Source organism: Gopherus evgoodei, chromosome 12 (assembly GCF_007399415.2).
Source record: "Gopherus evgoodei ecotype Sinaloan lineage chromosome 12, rGopEvg1_v1.p, whole genome shotgun sequence".
NCBI classification, from domain to species: domain Eukaryota; kingdom Metazoa; phylum Chordata; order Testudines; family Testudinidae; genus Gopherus; species Gopherus evgoodei.
This window is the reverse complement of record NC_044333.1, coordinates 35538261-35566118: the sequence shown is the minus strand read 5'-3', so window position 1 is coordinate 35566118 and position 27858 is coordinate 35538261. Positions and strand designations below refer to the sequence as shown.

The 27858-nt window shown below is 43.4% G+C and overlaps 1 protein-coding gene across 1 annotated transcript; it reads right to left on the bottom strand.

The window, feature by feature from the left end:
* Positions 1 to 293: 293 nt before the first annotated feature.
* WFDC1 (WAP four-disulfide core domain 1) lies at positions 294 to 27232 on the bottom strand. Its single transcript, XM_030582155.1, has 7 exons — positions 26890 to 27232; positions 12714 to 12909; positions 10563 to 10646; positions 6629 to 6769; positions 3710 to 3751; positions 2993 to 3056; positions 294 to 1433 (listed from the first exon to the last, which is right to left on the bottom strand). The coding sequence occupies exons 1-6, from the start codon at positions 27043 to 27045 to the stop codon at positions 2998 to 3000; spliced, it is 678 nt and encodes a 225-aa protein (XP_030438015.1). The 5' UTR covers positions 27046 to 27232; the 3' UTR covers positions 294 to 1433; positions 2993 to 2997.
* Between the last annotated feature and the right edge of the window lie 626 nt (positions 27233 to 27858).

Below are 27858 nucleotides of genomic sequence, written 5' to 3'. Positions count from 1 at the left end.
ATTTAAAAATAATAAAATGTTTTGTACATGTTTTTCACGAGGGGGTTTTGTGGGAGGAGGGTCAGGAAGAAATTTCATTGGCAGAGACCCTGGTTGTTTGTTTTTTTTCTCCTTCCACTGCAGCGTAGGCAGGGATCACTTGCTGGCTTAAACTAGAGTAAATGGTGGAGTCTCTGTAATTTGAAGTCTTTAAATGATGATTTGAGGACTTCAGTAACTCAGCCAGAGTTTAGGGGTCTATTTCAGGAGTGGGTGGGGTTCTGTGGCCTGCGATGTGCAGGAGATCAGACTAGATGATCACGATGGTCCCTTCTGGCCTCAGTCTCTCCTGTTCTTTTAACACTGGAATGAAATTTTTCAAAACCTGACAATTTTAACTGGTCAAAAAATAAACAGAAAGAAACACTCAGTATTTTCAACTTCCCCTTTGCTATATAGGGACTCCAAACTCTAGGGGAAGAATAAATATTTGCATATACCATAGTACTTAAGGGAATATTAGACAAAGCATCATGGCAGGCCATTTCCAGCCTAATGCTGTTAAATACATAGATCACCTTGTAGACTAAATCATAAAAGGATAGTTGTTCCCAGTTGTTCACTGGGGCAAATTCATCCCTGGTGTAGCTTCCACTGATTTCAGTGGTGACACAACAGAGACAAATTTGTCCCATTTTCTTTAATGAACATATTAAAGTCATTCATGCTATTCATAAACTACCAGTCGATTCATTTCCTTTAAGGTAAGAGACCTCTGAGTTCTGTTAATATGATGTACGTGCAGTATGAAAGTCATTGATTGTATTCAGCACACTTATATTAGAAATTTCAAGCAGGCTGTATATACCTAGGGCCTGATTTTAAACCTGCGTGCACCATTTTTAAACCAGTGTCACTCCTGAGTTACACCTATGTAAGCGAAATCAGACTCAAGTCCCCTCATGTGCATTATAGCATGTACTGTGCTGATACAGATCTGAAATGAAATTGTGGATCAGACTGGTTATCTGTTTCAGTTGTAAATGTGCTGCTCATAAACACGACAGCTGCTGTCAAAGGAATGGATTTCTCCCCCTCTTCACCGGGCTGAGTTCTAGAATAGCTGCTCTTGCACCAGGCAGGTCTTTAATTAACAACTTGCAGAGATCAGGAAGATGCTGAATAGCTGTATCTAGAGCCCGATGGCTGCAGTTCATCTGAACCAGACAACTACTGGGTATTTCTTTCTTTAAAAGCTCCTTAATAGTTAGGTCCCACTGCATGAAAATCAATTTTTTTAAAAAAGGGATTGAAATGTTTATCATCGCTGTGGTGTTTGCATAGAACATATTCTTACTCAACCATGTAACCTCAGCAATTGGTTTGACTTAGGCCTAATGAAAAGTTAACTGATTCATTTTGTCCCTGTTGTTTTAACGCAGCCGCATCCGATTCTGAAAGATAAAGACACCATCAGTTTGGGACAGATTGTCTGATAATGCAAATTCTTACATATGAGCCTGACCCAAAAACCTACTGAAGTCACTGGAGGTCTTTCCACTGTTTTCAGTGGGCTTTGGATCAGGCCCTGTGTGAGTGTGCGTATTCAGGTGAAGAATCCATGGTGCTCAGTAGCACTACTATAAAGTTATTCCCATGCCTAAGTGTTTGCAAGGTTGAGTTCCACTGTAGGCTCCTCTAAACTACCGGTCTCTGCGTTTTCTCATTCGGGATCAGACGTGGCTGCCTTAGAGTTGGGCCCTTAAACATGCAGTATAAAACATTTGGGCATTTACCATAAAAAGACTTGTACACATTGCATGGGCATGAATGTTAATCTTTGGCTAACTGCTGTTTTGAGAATCCCCAAATTCTGCTGCATGGTCCTATTCTACATGAGAAAAGAAAACCCACCAAATGTAAGAGGTTTTTTCAGGAAGCTGGACAAATATTGAGAAATCAAAACCAAATGAAAAGGAACCTGAAGAGATGAATTTCACCATGAATATTTTGCAGAGATCCCTCTGCAGCACAGACCAGCCTTGGGATGGTGAATAACATTTCCTGTTTGTCAGCATATGCCTTTCAGCTAAATTCACTTAGGGTATGTCTGCACGGCATTGTAACTCTGGGGCTGTGGGACCTGCGTTTGTGGACTTGATTTTTCCAAGCCTGTGCTTGAGCATCCACATTGCATCGTAAACCTGGGTTTAAAATTGCTGGATCCAGGTCTCACAGTCATGCTAACATGGCCACCCTGCAGCATGCAGCTCTTCTGACTGGAGTCTGCATCTTGAGCTGCATTCACACTGCAAAATGACAGGGTTTGGACTCGAGCCTTAGCAGGACTCAGACTCTGACCCACCCCTCCAGCAGGGTTCACAGGCCTGAATCCAGTGGGGGTCCTGGCCTGAGTTAGACTGATTTGTGTGTGGATGGAAGGGAGGGTTGGGTTCAAAACTGAGACTGAGCATGGGCTTACAGTGTAGTGTAGACATACCCCTAGAGTGAATTTCAACCCTGTGTGGAGGGCCAGTGTAATCCGTTCATTCCTTCTGAAGCATCTGGCACTGGCCACTGTCAGAAGACAGGATACTAGGCTAGATGGACCATTGGTCTGGCCCAGTATGGCCATTCTTATGGTCTCAGCACCATCGGGGCTTTAAGGACACCTAAGTGAACAATATGCCTGATGCTAGAGAGGGGTAATTTCACCTGTAAAAGACTATGTCTTTAAATCACTGTACATTGAGGAGTTGTCAGGCACAGGGGGAAGGAATAGCTCAGTGGTTTGAGCATTAGCCTCCTAAACCCAAGGTTATGAGCTCAATCCTTGAGGGGACCATTTAGGGATCTAGGGTAAAAATCTATCAGGGATGGTACTTGGTCCTGCTGTGAAGGCAGGGGACTAGACTCAACTCAGTGACCTTTCAAGGTCACTTCTAGCTCTATGAGATCAGTATATCTGCATATAATTCTCACACATCCATTCCTTTATTCAGAAGGTACTTACCCAAGTTAACCTAAGTGCTTCTGCTGTTGTTTCACATAGCCAAGTACATTATTGGAATTACTCCCTGTAAAACAAAACTCTGCCAAATTAGGGTTTACAGCATGTCCTTTCAGTAATGAATGCTTCAGAAAGATTTCTAGCTGCATATTTTAAATGGTCTGTCTCTTATTTTCCAGTTCTTTGGTGGGGCTGTTGCAGCAGTGGTAGGTTTAAATTACACCAGTGAAGTCCCCAAATTCTGCCTTTGGTTTCTCCCAGCACATCAGTTAGGTTGCATAGGACTAAGCAAGGGGAGATTGACCATTCAATTCTAGAGCTGAGAGTTATCATGATCTAAGGTATGGAAAACCAGCAAGATGAAAAAAAAAGGTCCAAAGTAGTGGGTAGCTTTTCCTAACTTTTCGCCTTCCAAGAACAGGATTACTTTCCTGATTAAATCAAAGGTTAAAATGAATTTGATTGGGTGTTTCCCATTCCAGACGTGACATCCCTGTCATAAACCCACCATACATTGCAGCACTGGTGACAGTCTCAGCTCTGGAGGACCTTGATGTAGAGGCCTCACATGTCTGCTCTGAGATGCACTGGCAAAGGGATGCTGAGAAGCTTCCGAGGAATATCTCCCCACTGTGCCATTTCATAAGCAGCAAATTCCTCATAAACAATTGGACCAGTGTAAAGCTCAGCAATACCAAAGACCCACAGATGGTGTCTTACCAAAATACTCCTTGTAATATTTATGCCTTAGGTTGCGTCCATCTGCAAAACAAGAAGATACATTATGATCAGGTTTGGCAGAATTTGATTTTTTAAAAATTGACAGATGCTATCCATGTTTATTTTTAAACATTTTTCTCTATTTTTATTGATTTTAAATGTTTTACAGTTGTGCAAAATTATGGTTTCTAAGCAATTTTGTTGGCTAATTTCATCAGTTTAAATTTTCACAGTCACTGAAAATTGGGGTGTGTATGGGGAGGTCAGACAATAATTATTTAAGGACAGTAGGTGTTGAGATTAAAAAAGATAAAGCTTGATAACCATTAACACAAAATATATAAGGTAAATATCTTTAAATCAAACTCTGATAAGTTCACAAGCAGCAGTTTTCTTACTTCGCCGATCTATACATTTAGAATATTATTGGTGGAAGTATTTTTCATCAGTTTTTGGGTGTATGGTGAAATCGACATTTACTGATAAAAACTGAATCCATCCAAGCCTAGTTATGATAACGTATCCTACCAGGCTTTACACTTAACTGCTTCCTTTGGATTAAATCCTGGCCCCTGTGCAGAGCCTGAAAACTCTACAGGGAACTAAGGGGACCAAGATTCCTACCCTCAACATTTGGGTAGGGAACAGAGCATGCATCTCGCCTTCCCATGGCTGCACCTGTGTTATCTGAGTATCCGTAGGCTGCTATGCAGCTCCGACCAGTACATTTCGACCAGCGGATCCATGCAGTCACCTCCGCCTCCTAAATACTCTGACCACTAAAAGCAGTCATGATCTAAGGAACCAGTCTTTCTTACACAGAAAGCATTTATTAAAGAAAACATAGCTAGAATCTGAGACAATATAACTGGCTTCTGCACAGTTCAAGTTCCAGCTTCATCTCCTTTGTTTACCAGGGACCACACTGTGTCTGAAACTTTTACAGCTCAGAGAGACATCTAGTGCACGAACACCATAAACACAGGTACATATCATTACATTAGTGACTAGAGCAGTATTTTCTCAAAGTCAGTCCGCCGCTTGTTCAGGGAAAGCCCCTGGCAGGCCAGGCCAGTTTGTTTACCTGCCGTGTCTACAGATTTGACTGATCATGGTTCCCACTGGCCGCGGTTTGCCGCTCCAGGGCAATGGGGGCTGCAGGAAGCCGTGGCCAGCACATCCCTCAGCCTGTGCCGCTTCCCGCAGCCCTCATTGGGCTGGAGCGGTGAACTGAGGCCACTGGGAGCCGTGATTGGCTGAACCTGCAGATGCGGCAGGTAAACAAACCAGCCTGGCCCACCAGGAGCTTTCCCTAAATAAGCGGCAGACTGGCTTTGAGAACCACTGCACTAGAGGACATTAAAAAAAACCCCAAAAGACAGAAGAAAGGCAAAGGAAGTTGAAATTCTTAAGCCTTTAGTCTTTATGGCCAGAAAAAAAAACAACACAAAAGGGCTCTGGTTTGATACTTCTACTGGTTTTTACTGTGGTTAAGCAGGAAAAGGAGCTGCTGATGTTTTTGGGCTGTGATGAGTTGCATCAGAGTATACAGTCCATTAATCTTTTACAGAAGCTGCACACTCCTGTATAGGTTGAAAACAGTCTCAGAAAACACATCGTATGTGAGCTCCCTTATTGGTAAACAGTCCAGTGGAGAAAAAAAAGGATGATCTTTGTGACTACTATGGGCAGACGACAGAAAACAATTTCAATCTTGATTTTTCTACTGTTGTTTAAGAACTTTACTGTCTGGTATTTAAATAGAATGCGCTGAGGTTTACTATGTCTGTAGATGGGAATAAATGCTTTCCTGTTCCAGCCAAAATGCAAATGCAAAGACATTGATAAAATACATTTACAGGGCCTATTCCTCAGCTTGTAAATTGGCCTAGCTCCATTGATGCCAAGTAAATTAAAGAGCTCAGTGGAGCTGTGCTGAGAATTTGGCTTACAGTCCAGAATGTCATGTACTGCAAATGTGAAGAAAAAGAGAGAAAAGTAAATTGCAGCTAGGATTTATTTAGGGGCTGATCCTGAATGGTGCCAAACACCCAACTCCCTTTGGCTTCCATGGGGACTGAGGTCAGTCAGCACCTTTCCAGAAGCCCTGAAAGACCATGAACATGAGCTATTTATATTGATTGTACCCTTTGCATTTTTCAAAGGCAGCAGTTTAATTTTCTCTTGTAATTTAAGGCATTACACATAGACAGCTTTTAGCTGTTCAGTGGTTCCCCCAATTAAATGGTTTCCTATACTACATCCTCATGGCGCCTTATCCTTGAGTATCATACTAGTATGATCAAAAGAACACACAGTAAAGACTAGCCACAAAAACATATGCTCCGGATTCTGCCCCCCAGTTACACAATGGCAACCCACTGTTCTCTCAGTGGGGTGGCTAATGTATAACTAGGCTCTGATGTTAGCCCCCCACGTTTATACAGGGTGTTCATCTCACTCTGAACTCCCTCACTTCCCCCCCCACCCCAGCCCCCGAATTTAGCTCACACATTTGGTCTTTTGGCATTTTCTTTTCAGGTCAAAGCAATGACTTGGTTGCCAGCACCACGTGCATGTGAGACTTGGGTTCTGAAGCAGCCACTCGACTGAGACAGCAGGGAATGGAGAGGCTGCAAGAGGGGATGATGTTCACTCTTGGGGGGATAGCTGCCTGCAAAGCAGCAGGAACATTTCCTTTATCATATGGAAATGTGATGAAGCCATGGTGGAAAGATCAGATACATCGCTGAAGAAACCCAGGATTAAAAAGAGAGAGGAGGTGAAAACCCAGGAACTCTACTTAGCTTGACTTGACATTTTGAGTCGTTATCTGCTTCAGGGCAGGCGAGAGACCCTGCAGCATAGCCCCTAAGTTGGATAGAGCAAGCGAGAACGGATGTTTTTGAATGAACTGACCGGGATTTCCACGTAGCTTGATGCACTGACCCCTGTTGGGGATTCCTTCAGCTGTGTTGCCAGGATTGATGATGTGGCATTCATATCCCGTAGGGCAATGCAGAGGCTCATCCCCATCCTCAGTGGTGCTGCAGGCCTCCGCTGGAAAACAAACCTGTGTCATAAATCTAGATCTCATTACACTGGGCTAACCGGAGAAGGATAATCCCGCTGTGTTCTTCGGTAGCCCTTCCCAGACAAAGATCTCAATGTGTTTTACAAACAATAATACTGAATATTTAACATGTATAGAGAGCTTGACGCAACATGCTATCTGCTTTACTCCATTTAAAGAGAGGGAAGAATGACTGCTTCCGCTAACTGGTGAGTCCCTGATGAGGGGGAGTGCCCCGCAGCTGTGGAACCAACCTAGCTAGCTGCCTTTCCATTCTTCCTGCAACCCATTCTACAGGGTGTGTGCTGGGGCTGGGGACTGGTGGAAAAGAGGGGTGGCTGGCCGTGCTCTGAACAGTGGGTAGCCTCTTCAGGACTCCAGCTGGCACAATTTAGAGCAGTCATCAAGCTGCTCTAAGCAGCACCCGGGATTGGATCAAGAACCAGGGAACCATTACCAACTCCCTGGTAGTTCTCCCCTTCTTCTGTGCCCAGAGGTCGCTGGGCAAAGCAAGGCAAAATGGTTCCAAAATATTCAAGATGCTCTACATCTATTAACTAATGAATTAATTCTCACACACGACTCCTGCAGGGTAACCCGGTATTATCCCCATCTGTAAGATGTGGAAACTGAAGCACAGAGAGGTTAAGTGACATGGCCAAGGTTATGCAGCAAGTGCATATCAGAGCTGGGAACAGAACCTGGGTCTCCTAATGCCGGTTTCTGTACTTTAACCACAAGACCATCCCACACTTTCTTGCTTTCATTTGTTGGCATATTAATTTCAGGAGAGTCTCCTATAATGCCCATGCCTTGATTGAGGGTACTCACTTCTGGAGCACTTCTTGCTAACTGCTCCATTCAGCTGTGATCAAATTAAAAAAGAGTCAAAAATAAATACAGGGGGAGGAGAGGTATATTTTACTGACACTTGTACAACCCCTGTGAAGTCAGTGGACTTGAAGACAGACTTTTCTCATTAGGAATTTCCAGTCTGGATCAGAGCTGGCTTCCATATATTCTGTCTCTGATAGTGACCAGTCACAGATATTTCAGAGAAAGGTGGAAGGACCCCCACAGATGTGAGATAATCTGCCCCATTTCTTAGGTCTCATTCTGGTCTCTAATAAGCCTTGAAGCAAGACTGTCTGAGTACTTTAGAATCATTGATTAATTAAACAAACCTGTGAGGTAGATAATTTATACATCTGGAAACTGAGGCAATGAGGTTAAAGGCCTGATTTTCAGACTTCAGGCCTGCTCTTACTTTAGGAACCTACTTTCCGCATGCTCAGCTGTGCATGCATGGGAAACACGCACGGAACTGCATGAACAACATCTGGAATCTGAAAATCAGGCCCCAAGACACTGGCTTAAGGCCACCAAGGGTGTCAGTGTCAGGGTTGGGAATGACAATTCTCAGGTTCCTACTTTCCAGGCCCGTGGTCAGATCACACCTTCCTCAACTGAGGTGGGATTGGATGGCTCAGATAATTGGTAATGGGGTGTGATTTCATCTTTATTTAAGAAGTGACATGACCATGATCTATAAGTACCTATACAGGCAAAATATTTCTGATAATAGAGGGGTCTTTAATCTAGAAGACCAAGCCTAACAAAATTGGGTGGCTGGAAGCTGATACTATACAAATTCAGGCTAGAAATGATATAAAGATAATAGCATCTAGCCCTTACATAGAGCTTTTCATCAGTAGATCTCAAAGCATTTTAAAAATGAGGTCAGTATCATTATCCCCATTTTACAGATGGGGAAACTGAGGCACAGATCAGGGTCATGACTTGCTCAAGGGCTTGATGCAGGAATTTACTGTGTGAAATCCTCTGGTCTGTGTTATAGAGGAGATCAGGCTAGAAGGTTACAATAGTCCCTTCTGGCCTTGAAATCTATTAATCTAAAACTCGTTTGAATAAAGTGCATCTCAAGTGTTGGAAAACAGTGCAATGAACTGTGTTAGTCCAATATATATATTAAACAGTGTTGGAGAAATGAATTATACAAAGAGCAGAAAAATATAAAGGAATTTTTGCTTTTCTGTGTGTTCCTGCTGAGGCAACATTCAGAGCTTAGTTATAACAGCTTCAGGGTTATGTAAACCATGAAACCTAGACTGTGTGTCTTGCTTTGTAAAACCTTATCTATGTAAATAACAGAGTGAAACAGATCATCATGAGGGAATTGTTAACTTCAGGTGCCCCCTAAGAGAAGCTAACAAGCAAAAACCCAAGGTCACAAAACCAAACCAGTAAGATAAAACTAGATGGAGCCAGTAAAATTAACAGCAGTGCATACAAAGGAGATCAGTATGGAAGTAGACAAAAAAAAAGTTTTAACAGGGTAAGCAAAAATGTATTAGTTTAGGTTAGTTATGATTTTGCATAAAAATGTTTAGTCGGGTTTAGAATGGGTAGGTACACAGATGAGGTAACCGAGGCTGAGTAAAGTCACGGAACAGGGTATAAAAGACAGTGGTAGACAACAAGAGAGTGAAGAAGACACAGCAGAAGAACATAGCAGAGGCCAGAGATTTGCAAAAGAAGTCATCCTGTCCCTTCTTCTTAGCATATACACAATGTTCCTCAGGTAGCACACGACCAGGATTTATCACTTGTTGGATCATTAGCTTCCACAGCCCAGGCCAGGTACTGATGGGGAGTGAGCCAGGAGAGGTAACTTGATCAATTATTTTCCTGGGCTTATCTGTTTTTGCATGTATATGCAGCGTAGTTGTAGCTGTGTCAGTCCTAGGATGTCAGAGACACAAGGGGAATGATGTAATATCTTTTATTGGACCCTTGGTGAGAGAGGCAAGATAAGACAAGAGCGCTGTGTGGCTTCAAAGCTTGTCTCTCTCACTAACAGAAATTGAGCCAATAAAAGATATGACCTCACCCACCTTGTCTCTTTGCATGTATATGTCATTCATAGGTGGCAATAGCACTGTCTTAAAATGCACAAAATATAGGCTACATGAAGCTGTGTAAGCTTTAACGGGAGTGGATTGTGTTTGTCACCAAATACACTACACAAACTAATCTCGCCATTGAGTCACGTAAGTCAGTTCTATGTAGCTGGGAAGGAAATGGCTCTCCCTTATTCACCCGTCCATCTAACCCAAACACCTACGCATACAGAATGACATGCAATATTGTATTGTCAGGTTATACTATCATGTCATACCCAGCTCTGAGGGCAAAATCTTCTTCTACAAGTTGCATTGGGTATATGCTTTGCTCATCCTGTTCACATCACTTTCTCTGACATTAATCACATTTTCATTCACTAATGAGCAATGGTTATGCATCTGCATGGCAGATGAAGAGGAGAATTTTCCCCTTACTAAGGAGGCTCTCAGCAGAGCTGTATATTAAAAACAAATCTTTTGCTTTAGATTTCAAAGACTGTTCACTGCACAAGCCCTGGGGTCACCTTTCTGCACGGGGTACAATCACAAATTGGTTATTATTTGGCCTTTTGCACTGTACATCTGTATCTCATTTAATGGACAGTTAGTTTACAGGATGTGTTCTTTCCAGGTTAACACTGAGTCCGCAGTGTAGATTAAGCGATGTTTCAAAGGAGCCCGAGGCTCTGAACTGAAACCAAAGTACTTACTATTCTCGCTCAAAAAAGGGCTGATTTATTGGCACTGAACTGCATCTGACTTGAATATTATTTTCCAAATTAGTGTCCTTCATCCTGCAGAATTCAACAACCCACAATGCCCAGGTGATTAAAATGCCGAGTTGGACTCACAGTACCTTGTAAAACTTCCTCTGGTCCGTCTAACAACCAACCGTTTCCTCCAAGCCAACGTGGTTTTGGCTGCACCAACCAGTCTAAAACTATTAAAAAAACCCACATTGTTAAGGATGAGCAGTCACAGGGCACACAGTTATTTTCATGCCACTGATTTTCTCCAGTCCCTGATGATAAGGCAGGCGGAGTTCTTCAGGGAGGGTTTTGCTGTGTGTGTTTCAGTGACGTATATACATTCACAGTCATTCAAAATGTCCTGGCCGCAGCCTGATTGCAGCAAGGACCCCTGCAACGTGGTGGCACAAAGGGCTTAAGCCTGCAAAATGCTGAGCAACCTTTGAGACCCTGATCCAAAATCCATTGAAGTTAATGGAAGGACTCTCGTTGTCTTCCATTGGCTTTGGATTGAGCCAGGACTCAGCACCTTGTAAGATCTGGCCCAAACTGGATAGGGCGTCACTGAGTGCTGCTAAAAGTCATAGCAAATACCCACCCCGGAGCATGCTCAGAAGCTTCATTCTTGCTCCCTGTGTAACCCAAGAGAAGTCATAGTTCAAAGAGAACAATGCCCATGCCAAATTTCAAGCCATTTTCACTGTATCCCTGGCTATGTCTAAACTTGTGTTGGAGTGTAGAGTACAGGCATTCCATGTGCCACTACCCACTGCCTGGCAGACAGGCTGTGTCCATACCTGTCACTGCAGTGCATAGCTCAACATGGCAACGACTGTCTCTGGCAGCTGGGAGGCAACGGGAAAGGTTTTGGCAGGGAGGAGGCCGTGGGGAGCTGATGGAGCCTTTCACCACTGCCAGGGCCTTTCATTGCAGGGGGAAAGGCTCCGGCAGCAAGACACTATACTGCTAAAAATAGCAACATAGGCATGATAGGTACTGCTTGGGTAAGGAGACTGCCATGTCGGGTATGTACCCTGGGGGTTCAGGCATGTAGGGCACTTACTGTATTCTACTTACCTAAGCTGTGCCTCACCATCTACACTGCTATTTATATCTGTACTAACTGGGTGTGCAGCATCTGTACACGCTGCAGTAAGTGTACAAATATGGTGTTAGCAGGGCCGCCCAGGAGGGGGCAAGTGGGGCAATCTGCCCCAGGCCCTGGGCGCCACTGGGGCCCCTGCGAGAGTTTTTCAGGGCCCCTGGAGTGGGGTTCTTCCCTCGCTCTGGGGCCCTTGGAAAACTCTTGCGGGGCCCAGGCCCCCAGAGCTTCTTCCACTCTGGGTCTTCGGCGGCAATTCGGTGGCGGGGGTCCTTCCGCTCCAGGACCCGCCGCTGAAGGGCCCTGAAGACCCGCGGCAGGGGGTCCTTCTGCCCTGGGACCCGCCACCAAAGTACCAGGTCTTCGGCCCGCTGCCGAAGACCCCAGACCCCCTGAATCTTCTGGGTGCCAGAATTATTTCATAGCTGGAAATGAATATCTCTTTGAACTGTTCTTTAACCTGGAAATAGAAGAAAGGATTTTGCCCAAACTTTTCAAATAAATTCGTCTACAGACAGAGACTAAATACATTGCAACATTAAGAGTATCCACTATAATAAAAAGAAAAATGACTGTCCTGAAGCTAGTTCTCAACTATAATCAAAATCTCTGACTTTGGCAAGTAGCTGGTTAAAGCAGCTTGGCCTTGCCTATAAAAAGGTTACCAGCAGAACTGGTCGAAAAATGCAGAAAACCTTTTCCAAACACTTTTTGGCATAATTTTGAATTTTGGAAAAGTTCTAAACTGATTGAAGACCAGCAGAAAATGTTCTCACATTTTTTTCAAAGTTTTCACTTACATTTTGTATATTCAAAAATTGTCCACTCTCTCTCATTACCAGCCATGTTCCCATGAACTTGGGCTAATGTATAATACAGTGAAAATAACTGATCTCGTGATTTCTGCCATTCCAGTTGGTGGAAATTTTGCAAGATCAACAGATCGTGTGTAACTTTCTCTCTCTTGAGCCAAAAATCACACAAGGGCAGCTTTCAACTGTTCACCGCCATAGAACCAAAGCTTAGTTCTTAATACAGTCTCAAACCCCAAGTCCTAATTTAGACATAATATATACGGGGCTATACCCCCCTTTTACAGCCTACCATTGTTATTGCAGCTGTTTCTATTTGTATCTGATCTCACAGCCCACCATACCTGGAGGTGGCTGTACTGATTCTAAGCAGGCATAGATGCACCCATTGTAACAACAACGCTTGTGTCTTTCACATTCGGAATCTGAACGGCAGCTGGGCACCTCACATGCTCGCTCTGGTAAAGTCTGCGGGGGCGGAGGGCAGCGGTCATTCTTCTGGTAGTGGGCACTGTGAGAATGAAGAGGGTACTCATAATCCTTGCAAAAAAAGACAAAAAGGGAAAACACAGATTTGGCATAAGGGAGAACATTTGGTCAACACCAAACATATTGCAAACTGAAATAGCTGGAGTGAGCATTAAGAAGCACCTGACTTCAAGTATTCATCAAGGAAGTGACCCCATCATCCTATGCCTCAGTTTATTCACCTGTAAAATGAAGATTCTAATCTGTCGCTACCATAGCAAAGTGTTTGGAGATCAGCTGATGAAATGGGTTCCCCAGTACTACTATTTATTACATTGTTTTAATGATGTGGAAGCATTCAGGAGTCTAATTTTTAAATCCTTAAAATGTCCATTACACTTGTCTGAGAGAGTAAGAGAGAAAGGCAGTAGGCACTTCAGCAACTGGTGCCTTAAAAATACTCTAACGAGAAAGAAAGATAAATTGAAATGAAGATGATGATAAAAGCCTTATTATTCCTGTGTTTCATAACCATTCTGTGTTTGTTGTGATTATTTCCAGCAGCCTTTTACTAATTTGAAATCTTCCTGTAAAGTGAGATTAGTAACTGAAGGCCTTGAAAAGAAGCTTAATCTTTCTTTCATGCATTTGGTGCTTAATCTGTTCCCTTTCTGGCCAATATCTTATGCCTCACCTGTAGTATCAGCGTTCTGAATGTTCTACTTTGCCCCTCCTCTGAGCTTTTAAACTAGCTTACTTCAGGGGGGTTATGGGAGTTTTCAGGCATGCTCACCATGGGATTAGAGATTTTTGGTTGGAAGACTATGTTATCAAACACATGATGATCTGGCTAGGTGACAGCATGGTTGGAGGAAGACTGGGATGTTCTGCAGGTCTGAAAATCTGTCTGCCTGTGGATTAAGCAGGCTAAATATTGTCTCTTATTTTTGAAAATCCTGGGGAAGAGTCATGATCTGGGATGCCATAGTTTATGTCCAACATATGGCATCTTTAAGGGGCCTCTTTTTCCGAGTGCAGGTGCTCAGTGTCGTTTGAAAATCAGGCCTCTTAATCAGCAGTTATTTTTGAAAGTTGTGCCTACGCTTGGCCTTAAGTTTTTGTTTTTAAATTTTGTATAACACTCAGGACTTGGGATTCCCTGTGTGTGAAACATCCAGCTTTGTACCAGAAGCTGCAGAGGAGGACACATGCCCACTTAATACTATGCCAAGTCAAACTGTATTTGGATATGGGGAAAATATGGCCTATCACACACAAACGATGAGGAAAACTCTCAAGCAGAAATAGCAGAGCGTGGCACTTTCCCTGAAAAGCATAAGCAGCAGCATGCAAAGTAGTATGATTCACACAGATGGCATTTGGATGAGGAGCCAACTCCCTGCGTGCCACAAACTGACAAGCCACTCAAACCCAGTTTCTACTCACCATGGGCCAAACCCCTCATCCCTGTGCTCAGACATGCTGTTTGAGGTGGGGGAGTTCTGTGGGAAAGGAGGAGGAAGAAATTTCCCCACCTCAGGTGTTCTGCAGACACGACTGCTGCCTCAGCTTCCACCTGTCCTGGTGGGTGGGGCTGTGTAGGTGGATCAGCCCCAGCCACCAGCCACGCTTCTACTCCTGTGCTTCCCTCCTTATGGTGGTGCCTAGCGACTTGTGCACTCAGGTCTGGGAGACACTGATGGTGCAAAGCCTCTCTGCACAGGCTGCTCAGATCAGGAGAACCCGCTCTCACCCCCTGGAAAGGGAATTCAGTGGCTCAGATCCTGGTCTGTAGCTGAGAAGCACACAGCACAACAAAGGAAGGGTGTGTGTACGCGGGTGTGCATGCACACAAAGTTGGCTCTAAGTCACCTATGTAACCTTCCAACCATCAGCTGTCTGTGTGCCAGTCCCATCCCATGGTGTCAATTAGAGCAACTTGGCAGCTGCTATCATTTGCACTAGCTGCCAACTTCCCTAAGGAGCTAATATGGAGAGCCTGCCCCCAGACATGCCTTTTTCCCTTGATCACACCCCTTTCCCCAAGGGGAAAAGAATATGATTGGGTCCACCCTCTTCTCAGCGGTTGGAAAGCTATGCAGAGGGCTGGGAAGAGGGTAGCCAAGGATCAGATATACTGGCTCTATGGCCACGTCCAGACTAGGTATTAAAATCGATTTTAGATACGCAACTTCAGCTATGGGAATAACGTAGCTGAAGTCGAATTTCTAAAATCGAGGTACTCACCCGTCTGGACGGCGCGGCATCGATGTCCGCGGCTCTCCGTGTCGATTCCGGAACTCCGTTCGGGTTGATGGAGTTCCGGAATCGATGTAAGCGCGCTCGGGGATCGATACATCGCGTCCAGACTAGACGCGATATATCGATCCCTGAGCAATCGATTTTAACCCGCCGATGCCACGGGTTAGTCTGGACGTGGGCTATGTCACAACAGGTGGCTCTGACACATCATGGCAAGCATTCCCTGGCTAGCTACATCAGCCTTAGGGCTGCTTTGTGTGGGTGGGACAATGCAAAGCATCTTCAGTGAAAGGAAAATCAGACCCATTGTCTAAATAATACATCACTCCTCGGAGGAATGATTTTTGACTTCCGAATTTTTATGTTCTTCAGACACAAAGATTTTTGTCTCATTTGCTATCTAACTATTACCAAATGCTACCAGCAAAGTGTCTATCAATGCTCTGGAGTATGAAAAAAAACACCTTTTGTTGGATTTGCAAAAGAATATGGTGTCAGTGTGTGTGAGCACGTGAGAAAGGCAGAGAACCTGGGGAGCATAAGTGAAACTAAGCTAAACTGAACAGAGGAAACTTCAGAAATAGAATAGAAAAATTTGACTATAATCAAATAGTGGGATCAAACTAGACTCAGAGAGCCAGATTCAGCTTTCATGAACACAGGTGTAATGCCAAATAAGCTCCACCGAAGCCAAAGGCATTACTCTGAATTTACACCCTGTAACTGAAATCAGCATTTGGCCCAAAATGATAAAGCTGCATAAGAACATAAGAACGGCCATACTGGGTCAGACCAAAGGTCCATCTAGCCCAGTATCTGTCTACCGACAGTGGCCAATGCCAGGTGCCCCAGAGGGAGTGAACCTAACAGGCAATGATCATGTGATCTCTCTCCTGCCATCCATCTCCATCCTCTGACAAACATACGTTAGGGACACCATTTCTTACCCATCCTGGCTAATAGCCATTTATAGACTTAATCACCATGAATTTATCCAGTTCTCTTTTAAACGCTGTTATTGCAAATGGAGACAAGAAAAGAACTTGCTGTCAGAGTGTTTGGTTTAAGAATCTACCTACACTCTCATAATGATGTCCTAGCCATTGCAAATCAGTCACAAAGGGCCAGATTCTTCGCAGATTTAACTCAGTGTCTGCGCTGGGGCATCTAAGTGTGCCTGCGTACTGGCCAGCGGCATTTCAGCGGTGATGCCTCTGGACGATGCTGCTTGTCGGCGGCATTTCAGCAGATGTTTGTCCGCCGCCATGGTCATCCATGGCTCGTTGTCTGGCACCTGCCAGACGAAAAAGGTCGGGGATCACTTGTCTACTGTATTGCACTGCTCTAGTCAAGCTTTTCTCAAGAGGGCACCATCAGGTTATAGAGGAACTTGGATTGACACAGAGATTCTCTCCATGTCTGGGCACTGTTAAATCATCCCTGCCAGAGGTATCCTCTCCCTGGGACTCAACAACGCTTCTGGAAAGCAAATGTTTGTCTTTAGGGTACTGCCAATTGAACCAGGTGTTGTCAAATCAAACTTCCTGGGAAAGGATACCAATAAGATCCACTGCATGACCTTGAACTCCCAAGCTGGATACCGCCCTGTAGTATCAATATACTCAGTATGTTTATCAGGTATAATGTGTAAGCATTTCCCATCATTTGCACCTAAGTCCGCTTGCCAAGAGTTTCTGCCTCTCTCCTTGGGCCTGGTAATGGTTATATGTGGGAAACTGCTTTTGTTTAAATAAGAACACAAATAGATTTTCCAATCACTCTTTCTTCTCCTTTCCAAATAAATGCACCCAGCGAACATAGGTTAAGAGGGAAAAATCATGACAGCCATTTAGAGGTCTGGGGATTGGTCCTGCTTTGAGCAGGGGGTTGGACTAGATGATCTCCTGAGGTCCCTTCCAACCCTGACATTCCATGATTCAAATATTGTCATTACATCAATGTACAAGGAAACACTAAAGGCTTAACTGCAATGCTTTTCGATTCCAACAGATGGTGTCAGTTTACAACGGTTGAGAGCCAGTGCACAAAGAACTCGATTTATTAACATTGGGACTGGCTGCTGCTACTATGGCCTTGTTGTTAGGAATGACTGGATTGTAATCAGTTATTTTAAAACAGAATTAGACATAATTAATAGATCATTTAATAGAAAACTGATGCAATTCAGTTCAACGCGATAAGGGGAAATGATGTATATTATTTGTAATGCTGACATGATAGATTTTACCTCCACTTTCTTTGTAATGGATCATGCATAACATATAGTGACTATGATATGGTATTTCTTTATTTCAGCCAATATCCTACATTTGTGCAATGACAAGAACCACCCTTAATAATAGGGCACATTCCCAGATGTCTGAAATGTCCTCTGATCGAGCTGCATCCAGTATATTACCTGGAAACTGTAGTGTAAACCCACCCACGTTCTAAATAAACAAACAATGCAGCTTGTAGATCATGAGGTGTGGTAGGGAAAATCCAGATCATGATTGGTTTTTAATTTGTTGAGAAGTGAGGGAATAAAACCTAATTCACCAGCATTTCCACAAATGAAAGCCCCAAATTCTATTCACGCTGTCAGGTTCTAATGTACCTACTGTAACCATGTTGACAAGCACCTTATTCCACTAGCAGTCCATGTATTTAACAGGCACTACTCATGGAGTAAGGTGCTGCTCAAAGTGAGGAAAGGCATCAGAATCTCTTCCTATGAATTGATGGGTCACATTATTAATCATGAGAGCTCTTTGATTTTTTTTCAAGATCAATATTTTGATTTCAAATGCAAAGCAACAACAGCAACAACAAAAAGAAAAATTTTGATGAAGCTATCCCCAATTTCTCCCTCTCCCCTGTATTTTTAACCAGCAATAGAGTTGGTCAGAACACTGACTTCCAGTTTTGAAGTTTTGAATTTCAAAAAAATAAAAAAAAATCCAAGTTAAAATTTTGGGAAATTAGTTTTTTTTTTTTTTAATCACAACATATTTTTTTATTTGTCTGGAACCAGGTCTATTCATAATTCATAATCCAGTCCAAACACTGGGTATCAGTGAAAATGTTCAGGAATCCCAAAAGTTCCATAGACTTTAGCAGGGACAACCATTCATCAAAGCATTCATTTTGGAAGTTCATTATTTGTTATTCTCCCATTTAAAACGTTATCACTCAACCCATAGTCTGAAATGTATTTACCCAAAATATTTAGCAAATGCAGATGGGTAACTGATGCTAAAAGAAAATGAATAAGATTGATTCACAGATGATTCACTAATTGAAAGGGCAAAATTCATAATGAACAGTTGACCATAACGAATGTGGCTTCCCTTTTAGAACAATAAAAGTTCTAAGACCAAGAATTCCCGGAGTGGCCTTTTCCCTACTAAGTTTTCTCCTTACTCTCTCAGTGTTCCTTAAAAATTCATTGCTGCACAGCACATTTGCAAAATGTAACTAATCAACATGCTGCCACTGCTTTGGATATCATAAGATTTTTAGGAAAAAGGGGGGGGGGAGTAATTCCCTCATTTACAAAGTCTTGTATTAATGCTGTCTTGGAATAATGATTTCCACGAATGCCTATTTAATAGCTTGCCTAGGATTTACATTTTGGCTGTGAGCATGACTTGGATTTTTAAATATTATGGACTCTGGCTGTCTTAAAACTTCTGCTCTTGAGGATATTTTTCAATCCTGGAGGCGAGTTGCTGTTTGTCTCAGGAGACTCATGAACCCATTTTAATGGCAATATCTGCATTAAAGACTTCCAAAAATTAGTTAACAGCCGAAAGTTAAAAGTTGAGCTGAGGAACCTGGAACGCCAAATCCAGAGTGACTAGGAAAAAAAAAAAAAAAAAAAGGAATGAAACCTCATTATCCTAAATCACTCACTGTATTCCCAGACTTTCAGTAAAATCTGATCTGACCCGCCTCATAAAAATTCCATCCACCCTTATATTTTTCTTGTCTGCAAATAAGAACCAGTTTGCCTCTAAGCACAATGCTCTGACACTTGAACTCCAAGGAAATCTAAATAGATTTCTGCTCAACATAAGGATTTTACAATGCAGAATGGATCCGGCAAGACATATTTCTAGTTGGGGTTCCTGTTGAGAGAGATTTAGGACCAGATTCTCATCTGGTGTAAATATGCACAGCACCATTGAAGTCAATAATGCTACACCAATGTACACCACATGAGGGTCAGATCCTTTACGTTCAAGGCTGGCTTCCTTTCATTGTTTTAGATGCTTGTCTTAGTGAGACAATGCTTAGAGCCCAATCTTGTCCCCACTACAAATCAATAGGAGTGCTGCCATTGATTTCAATATGTGCTGTATGATTGGTGAGATTTGTTCAGTTCATGGCCACCAGTCATCTTTCATCTGAAACAATAAAGAATAAACATCTTGTGCATGATGTGAACATTCATGGAAATGAGGGATAAGAAATACCTGCTAGAACATCATCTCCATTTCACTGCTACTGCTGGATCTTTGGAAACTTATAGAATCATAGAATCATAGACTCTAGGACTGGAAGGGACCTCGAGAGGTCATCGAGTCCAGTCCCCTGCCCTCATGGCAGGACCAAATACTGTCTAGACCATCCCTGATAGACATTTATCTAACCTACTCTTAAATATCTCCAGCGATGGAGATTCCACAACTTCCCTAGGCAATCTATTCCAGTGTTTAACTACCCTGACAGTTAGGAACTTTTTCCTAATGTCCAACCTAAATCTCCCTTGCTGCAGTTTAAGTCCATTGCTTCTTGTTCTATCATTGGAGGCTAAGGTGAACAAGTTTTCTCCCTCCTCCTGATGACACCCTTTTAGATACCTGAAAACTGCTATCAGGTCCCCTCTCAGTCTTCTCTTTTCCAAACTAAACAAACCCAATTCCTTCAGCCTTCCTTCATAGGTCATGTTCTCAAGACCTTTAATCATTCTTGTTGCTCTTCTCTGGACCCTCTCCAATTTCTCCACATCTTTCTTGAAATGCGGTGCCCAGAACTGGACACAATACTCCAGTTGAGGCCTAACCAGCGCAGAGTAAAGCGGAAGAATGACTTCTCGTGTCTTGTTTACAACACACCTGTTAATGCATCCCAGAATCATGTTTGCTTTTTTTGCAACAGTATCACACTTTTCACTCATATTAAGCTTGTGGTCCACTATGACCCCTAGATCTCTTTCTGCCATACTCCTTCCTAGACAGTCTCTTCCCATTCTGTATGTGTGAAACTGATTGTTCCTTCCTAAGTGGAGCACTTTGCATTTATCTTTATTGAACTTCATCCTGTTTACCTCAGACCATTTTTCCAATTTGTCCAGATCATTTTGAATTTTGACCCTGTCCTCCAGAGCAGTTGCAATCCCTCCCAGTTTGGTATCGTCCGCAAACTTAATAAGCGTACTTTCTATGCCAACATCTAAATCGTTGATGAAGATATTGAACAGAACCGGTCCCAAAACAGACCCCTGCGGAACCCCACTTGTTATACCTTTCCAGCAGGATTGGGAGCCATTAACAACTACTCTCTGAGTACGGTTATCCAGCCAGTTATGCACCCACCTTATAGTAGCCCCATCTAAATTGTACTTTCCTAGCTTATCTATAAGAATATCATGCGAAACTGTATCAAATGCCTTACTAAAGTCTAGGTATATCACATCCACCGCTTCTCCCTTATCCACAAGGCTCGTTATCCTATCAAAGAACGCTATCAGATTAGTTTGACATGATTTGTTCTTTACAAATCCATGCTGGCTATTCCCTATCACCTTACCACCTTCCAAGTGTTTGCAGATGATTTCTTTGATTACCTGCTCGATTATCTTCCCTGGCACAGAAGTTAAACTAACTGGTCTGTAGTTTCCTGGGTTGTTTTTATTTCCCTTTTTATAGATGGGCACTATATTTGCCCCCTTCCAGTCTTCTGGAATCTCCCCCGTCTCCCATGATTTCCCACAGATAATAGCTAGAGGCTCAGAGACCTCCTCTATTAACTCCTTGAGTATTCTAGGATGCATTTCATCAGGCCCTGGTGACTTGCAGGCATCTAACTTTTCTAAGTGATTTTTTACTTGCTCTTTTCTTATTTTCTCTTCTAAACCTACCCTCTTCCCGTAAGCATTCACTATACTAGACATTCCTTCAGACTTCTCAGTGAAGACCGAAACAAAGAAGTCATTAAGCATCTCTGCCATTTCCAAGTCTCCTGTTACTGTTACCCCCTCCTCATTGAGCAGTGGGCCTACCCTGTCCTTAGTCTTCCTCTTGCTTCTAATGTATTGATAAAAAGTCTTCTTGTTTCCCTTTATTCCCATAGCTAGTTTGAGTTCATTTTGTGCCTTTGCTTTTCTAATCTTGCCTCTGCATTCCTGTGTTATTTGCCTATATTCATCCTTCGTGATCTGACCTAGTTTCCATTTTTTATATGACGCCTTTTTATTTTGTAGGTCACGCAAGATCTCAAGGGTAAGCCAAGGTGGTCTTTTGCCACATTTTCTATCTTTCCTAACCATCGGAATAACTTGCTTTTGGGCCCTTAATAGCGTCCCTTTGAAAAACTGCCAACTTTCCTCAGTTGTTTTTCCCCTCAGTCTTAATTCCCATGGGACCTTGCCTATCAGCTCTCTGAGCTTACCAAAATCCGCCTTCCTGAAATCCATTGTCTCTATTCTGCTGTACTCCTTTCTACCCTTCCTTAGAATTGCAAATTCTATGATTTCATGATCACTTTCACCCAAGCTTCCTTCTACTTTTAAATTCTCAACAAGTTCCTCCCTATTGGTTAAAATCAAGTCTAGAACAGCTTCCCCCCTAGTAGCTTTTTCAACTTTCTGAAATAAAAAGTTGTCTGCAATGCAGTCCAGGAACTTATTGGATAGTCTGTGCCCCGTGGTGTTATTTTCCCAAATACTTCCAAACTTCTCCCACTCTTGATAGGGATTCCCACTGGGTTACATCCTTGGACCTCTGCTGTCTCACTATGACCTATCCCTCGGGACTCCATCTGATTGCCATTCTAGGTTAATACCGCACAAATCTGCTGTTCCAACCCCAATCTCTTCCGTTTGGCCTGCTCTTATATCACTGACTGCTTCTCTGACATTCCTTCCATCAACTGAAATCTAACATGGCTAAAACGGAATGTCCCAAATATTCCCACTCCTTTTGCTGCCAGAAGCAAAGAATCTGAAACATGATCCTGCATTCATTCTAAATACGGTTCTTGGTATAAGCAGGGGGCAATAAACACATTAGCTTGGGGCAGGTCAAACAAGGGACTAAGTACGTCTCATTTCTCCCCCTCTTCCCCAATAAGACAACCCTGTCCGATGAGATGTGAGGGTCTAGGTGGAGAAAGAAGAAGGCTGATCACAGGAACATTCCCCACTCTGCATGACTGGTGTGCATTCAGCCAGGCATGGAGAATGCAGCACATTGGTGCAGAACCATACACCAGACATAGAGAGACTCCAGGACTAGTGCTCTGCAAAGGGAAAAGTCAGACATTGGAACTCTCCTTCTTCAAGCGTGCAAGGGAAGGGAGAGAGAAATGCAGCTTCCACCCGCTCCTAGAGAAAGTGATTACTCCTGAGCTTGCCAGAGCAGTAGCACCTGGATAAGCTGCTGCCAGAAAAACAGTCCTTTGAAAAGCAGCTGGTTCAAGGAGGAGGGCACATCCCTAAGGGAAAAGATTCTGTGCCTTTATAGAACAAGCTATCTGTCTGGGTCTTTTGCTTCATAGTTTTTGTGGAAAGCAGAAGATTCAGATTTTGACTTCACCGTGGTTTTGCAACATGGCAGAATTATTATTGTTAATAACAATGGTATTTTTTCCAGTGCACCACACTTCACAAAACACCTGTCGTGTGCGCAGAGCAAGTCTGCTACTGAACATGTCATTGTCAGCCTCCTGGGCCATAGCCCCAGGCATTTTGTCTTCATGGCCCTTGGTTGTGCCTCCTGATGTGACTGCCCAACCCCTTGATGTGCACAACCTATTCGCTATGCTGCTCTGGAGTAGCTGGGTGCCTACACCAACAGTGCACACGTAAAACAAGTTTAGCATCTACTTTGTGGGCCCAATCAAACTTCAGCATGCAGAAACAGACGCCAGCTCAACAATGGCTGAAATTTTTACTCAACGTATTCAGGAGGCAAAAGGCATTGGCCAATGTCGGCTTTTAAAAGGACAAGTCAATGTGAAATTGTTTTTTTAATTTGCTACTTTCAAAAAAGCAACATCTTTTCTGAGATCCCCTTTAAATTGCTGCCTTGAATTTTTAACCAGGAATTTTCTTTTTACAAAAATTGTATATTTTCCCCCTTTTTGCTGATGTTTAGAACAGTGTTACCAACTCTCATGATTTTGTCATAAGTCTCATGATAATTGTTTTCCTTAAAGCCCCAGCTCCTGGAGTCAAGTGGATATGTGATTATTTCAGCCTTCATGCTTAAAGAAAAAGGAAGTTTCTTGCCCTCATGACTGTGGAGAAAGCTTCAAAATGTGACTCCAGTGCACCTAAACACCGACCCTAAAGACTCAAAAGGCAGAAGGCAAATAAAAAGAACCCCCAATCTATTGTTTTTTTACAAAAGCTCACGATTTTAAAGCCAATCTCATGATTTTTGAAGAGCCTGACTCATGATTTTTGAATGTTTGGCAATACAGAGAGAAGTCCTTTGGCCTCAGAATATTTTGAACTCCAGAAACATGCTCAGGCCCAACCCCTCCCCTTAGCTTTGCTGCTACTGATCCTGATGGACGACCTTTTAGAGCTGGAACACTGTGGTCATAGTGTCCAGTACCACTTTGGAGACTAACTGCCTGGCTAGTTTTCTCTTTGCAACATACTAATTAGGCACAAAGGGTCTTCAAGTACATTGCAACTAGATTGCGGGGCAGGAAACATTTGAGTCTTGCTAGAAAAACGTGTTGTACTTTTGCAGGAAGTTTCCTGCATTTCACTGGTTTGTTTTCAGCTATAATGGCCTGAAGATAAGAGTGTGGCTGGTCCCAGATGAAGGCATGTCAGCCAGAAACCCACACCAGCAAGCAGTGCTAATGAACACCTGTCAGACGTCTGGGGAGGCAGAATGGAAGAGGTACTTCCAGAGAATAGTCAAGAACAAATCACGTTTGCAGTGTTATAGCCATGTTGGTCCCCTGATATTAGAGAGACAAGGAGAGAGAGACAAGTTTTCAAGTTTACACAGAACTCTTCCTCAGGTCTGGGAAGTGTAGTCAGAGTGTCACAGCTAAATGCAAGGTGGAACAGATTGTTTAGCATGTGCTGTTGACACACATTTCAACGGATCATTCAAGCTGAAGTGGCCCATTAACACCTCTCTAGTCATAGGGGGAAAAGGAAAGTCTGTCTCTCTCGCCAACAGAAGTTGGTCCAATAAAAGATTTAAACATTTTATTAAAGTTATTACATTACCCACTTTATCTCTCAAGAATAAATCAAGCCAAACCAATCTAATTTCTTTTGTTGACAGGGTTACTCTCCTAGTGGATAGGGAGCAAAGCTGTTAGTAAGGCTTTGACACAGTTCCATGTGACATTCTTATAAGCAAACGAGTGAAATGTGGTCTCTAGAGGAAATTTATAGGGTGAGTGAAAACTGGTTGAAAGACTGTACTGAAAGAGTAGTATTAATGGTTCACTGTCAAACTGAGGGGGAAGGCGAGGCATATCTAGTGGAGTCCTGCAGGGGTCTGTCCTGGGTCTGGTGCTATTCAATATTGTCATTAGTGACTGGGATAATGGTGTGGAGAATATGCTTATAACATTTGCAGATGACACCAAGCTGGGAGGGTTTGTCAGCACTTTGGAGGACTGAATTAGAATTTAAAATGACCCCTTGAAAAATTGCAGAATTGGTCTGAAATCAATAAGCTGAAATTCACTAAAGACAAGTGCAAAGTACTACACTCGGGAAGGAACCATCACATGACAAGCTACCAAACGGGGAGTAACTGGCTAAGTGGTAGTACTGTAGAAAATTGGATGAGAGTCAACAATGTGATGCAGTTGCGAAAAAGGCTAATATCCCGGGGTATATTAACAGGAACGCTGTATGCAGGGGTGAAAGTAAAGTGGGATGGGCCGGTACTGCGTACTGGTAAAAAGTAGCCATCAGAACCGGCCCATACCACTAACTTTGGCAGCGCTTTAATGTCGTTGCCCCTTTGGTGCTCCCTCCCTCCTCCCGCTGCCAATGGAGGGGGGGAGAAATAGTTGTCCCTGGGCCGCTATTTAAAATGGCCCGGGGCTCCAGCTGCCACTGCCGCTACCACAGCTGTGGTGGCCAAAGCCCTGGGCCCTTTAAATTGCCGCTGGAGCGCTGGGAGGAGGACTGGCTGGGGGACACTGATCCCAGCCCCGCCCCTTCCACCCAAGGCCCCACCCCTTCTGGGGGGACCAGAGCTGGCCTCGTACCAATAAGAGCTCAATTTTACTTTCACCCATCTGTATGTAGGCCACCGGAGGTAATTGCCCCACTTTATTTGGTACTGGTGAGACCTCAGCTGGAGCACTGTGTCCTGTTCTGGGCAGCACACTAAGTAAGATGTGAACAAATTGCAGAAAGTCCAGAGGAGAGCAACAAAAATGATAAAAGGTTTAGAAAACCTGACCTACGAGGAAAGCTTAAAAAAACTGGGCACGTTTAGTCTTGAGAAAAAAAGACAGAGGGGGGACCTGCTAAGTGCCTCCAAATGTGTTAATGGCTGTGATAAAGAGGATAGTGATCAATTGTTCTCCATGTCCACTGAAGGTAGAACAAGAAGAAATGGGATTAATCGGCAGCAATGGAGATTTAGGTTAAATATCGGGGAATTCTTTCTAACTATAAGGATAGTTAAGCACTGGAATAGGCTTCCAGGGAGGTTGTGGAATCCCCAACATTGGACTGTTTTAAGACCAGGTTAGACAAACACCTGTTGTCAGGGATGGTTCTAGGTATATTTGGTCCTGCCTCAGCACAGGTGGCTGCACTAGATGACCTCTCCAGATCCCTTCCAGCCCTGAATTTCGATGATTCTATAAGAGGAGGCAGACTTGAGAATGGATTCTCCCTTGAACTACTTGCTCCATGACTGGAATGACCTTTTACATGTACATACGTAGTACCTTTTATGTGTGGATCTCAAGACACTTCACAAAATTGTTCATTAGCTAAATGTCACAAAACCCTTGTACCTATTTATCCTTACTTTACAGTGGATGGGTAAAATGAGTCACAGAAAGATGAAGTGACTTACTCTAGATCACACACATACACACACACACACACACCAAGCCAGTGGTCGAGCTGGGCTTAGAACCCAGGAATTCTGACTCCCAGTTCCCCTGCTCTAACCAGTGCACGATGCTACTTTCCTTTTGGTATTTCATGCTAGCACATCTATGTACATTCATATGGGTTTTGCACCTGCAACTACATTCTCCTTTTAAGTTTCCTTGCTCCAGCCTTTCCCAGTGCAGAGCACCTCCGTGGGCTGTGGCTATGGCATTACAAATTTATTTTTCAATGTGTAAAAGTGTACCCTGTCTGTCTGTCTCATGTTGCAGCAAATAGGTGGTAAAAATTTAACACAGCCTAGCAAGCTGGCAAACAGAAAAAGCGTAGGATCCAAATACTGATCATTCCCAAAGGACACACTGGACTGAGAGAACTCACACCATTACATAAGCCTGCCTCTCGCTAGTTCACATGCAATGTGCCCCCCTCAGCTAGGTACTCACATCAGACTTCTCTGCCAGTTTCAGATGGAGAGCACGTTTCCAGAGATTCTTTGCAAAGCCCGATTCTGGTAGTAAGATTGAGACACACAAGGCTGCAGCAAAGATCTTTTTGCAGAAATGCAGCTTGGGCACCAGGCGATTGCTGCTGGAGTCCATGTTCCTGATGAGAAATAAAAAAAATACGGATCCCAGCTTTCAAGGAGCTGGACGAATCAGAGGGAGGGAGAGAACTGACTGCTGAGGCAACCGACTCTTTGCTGGGCAGCTTCTGGGAGGCAAAAAAAACAAACAAAAAAACTTTGGGAGCCCAGAATCAAGAGCCAGGAGCTGCTGTTGAACTTTCTTGTTCAAGGATAGATCAGGTTCTCCCATCTCCTGTTCCCACGAGGCACATATTCCCCTTGCATGATCACTGGACAGATTATTTTTAGACCTTTGTTCACAACATCTGGCTCTCTCAGGGCGCTCCATTCAAAGCCAAAGCATGGGATCAGATGGCAGCTGCTACAGGGGGAAAGAAAGGTCTTGGAGGAGTGCCCCGAGCAGCTTCTAGCTGCAAACTTTCCAAGAAAACAAGTACTCTCACTGTGTATCCTCCCCCACCCCCCAAGGAGATGTACCCTGTTTCTACAGGGTGGTTTATTCTCTGAGGGAGGCTTCGTTTCCAGAAGGAAATTATTTTAAAACCCCGATAAACAAACGGATGTGGTCATTGAAACAAGTTGACTTTAGCTTTCATTTGAAGGTTGATTTAAATTAGGGGAAGAGGGAGCCACTGGGGAAAGATGAGCTGCCAGCTCTGGGAATGAGTTGGAAATGCTGTGCCCAGGGGAAAGGAGTTTATTTAAGGAATATGGAATGAATGGCTGGCTTACAGTGCCATACAATGGGTGGAATTGAGCAGGGACTGGATTTGAGACTGTTCTCTTAGATAACAAGATAGAGCCCTAGTTTCAAACTTGATTGCAG

Bases quoted from the DNA above. Each gene is read 5' to 3' on its own strand.
- WFDC1 (XM_030582155.1), bottom strand. From the start codon at position 27,045: ATGGACTCCAGCAGCAATCGCCTGGTGCCCAAGCTGCATTTCTGCAAA. The intron at 3,752-6,628 runs GTCAGTTCATTC...CTTGTTTTGCAG, and splicing joins CAAGCTACGTGGAAATCCCG to ATGGACGCAACCTAAGGCAT. The intron at 3,057-3,709 runs GTAAGACACCAT...TTTGTTTTACAG, and splicing joins ATATTACAAGGAGTATTTTG to GGAGTAATTCCAATAATGTA.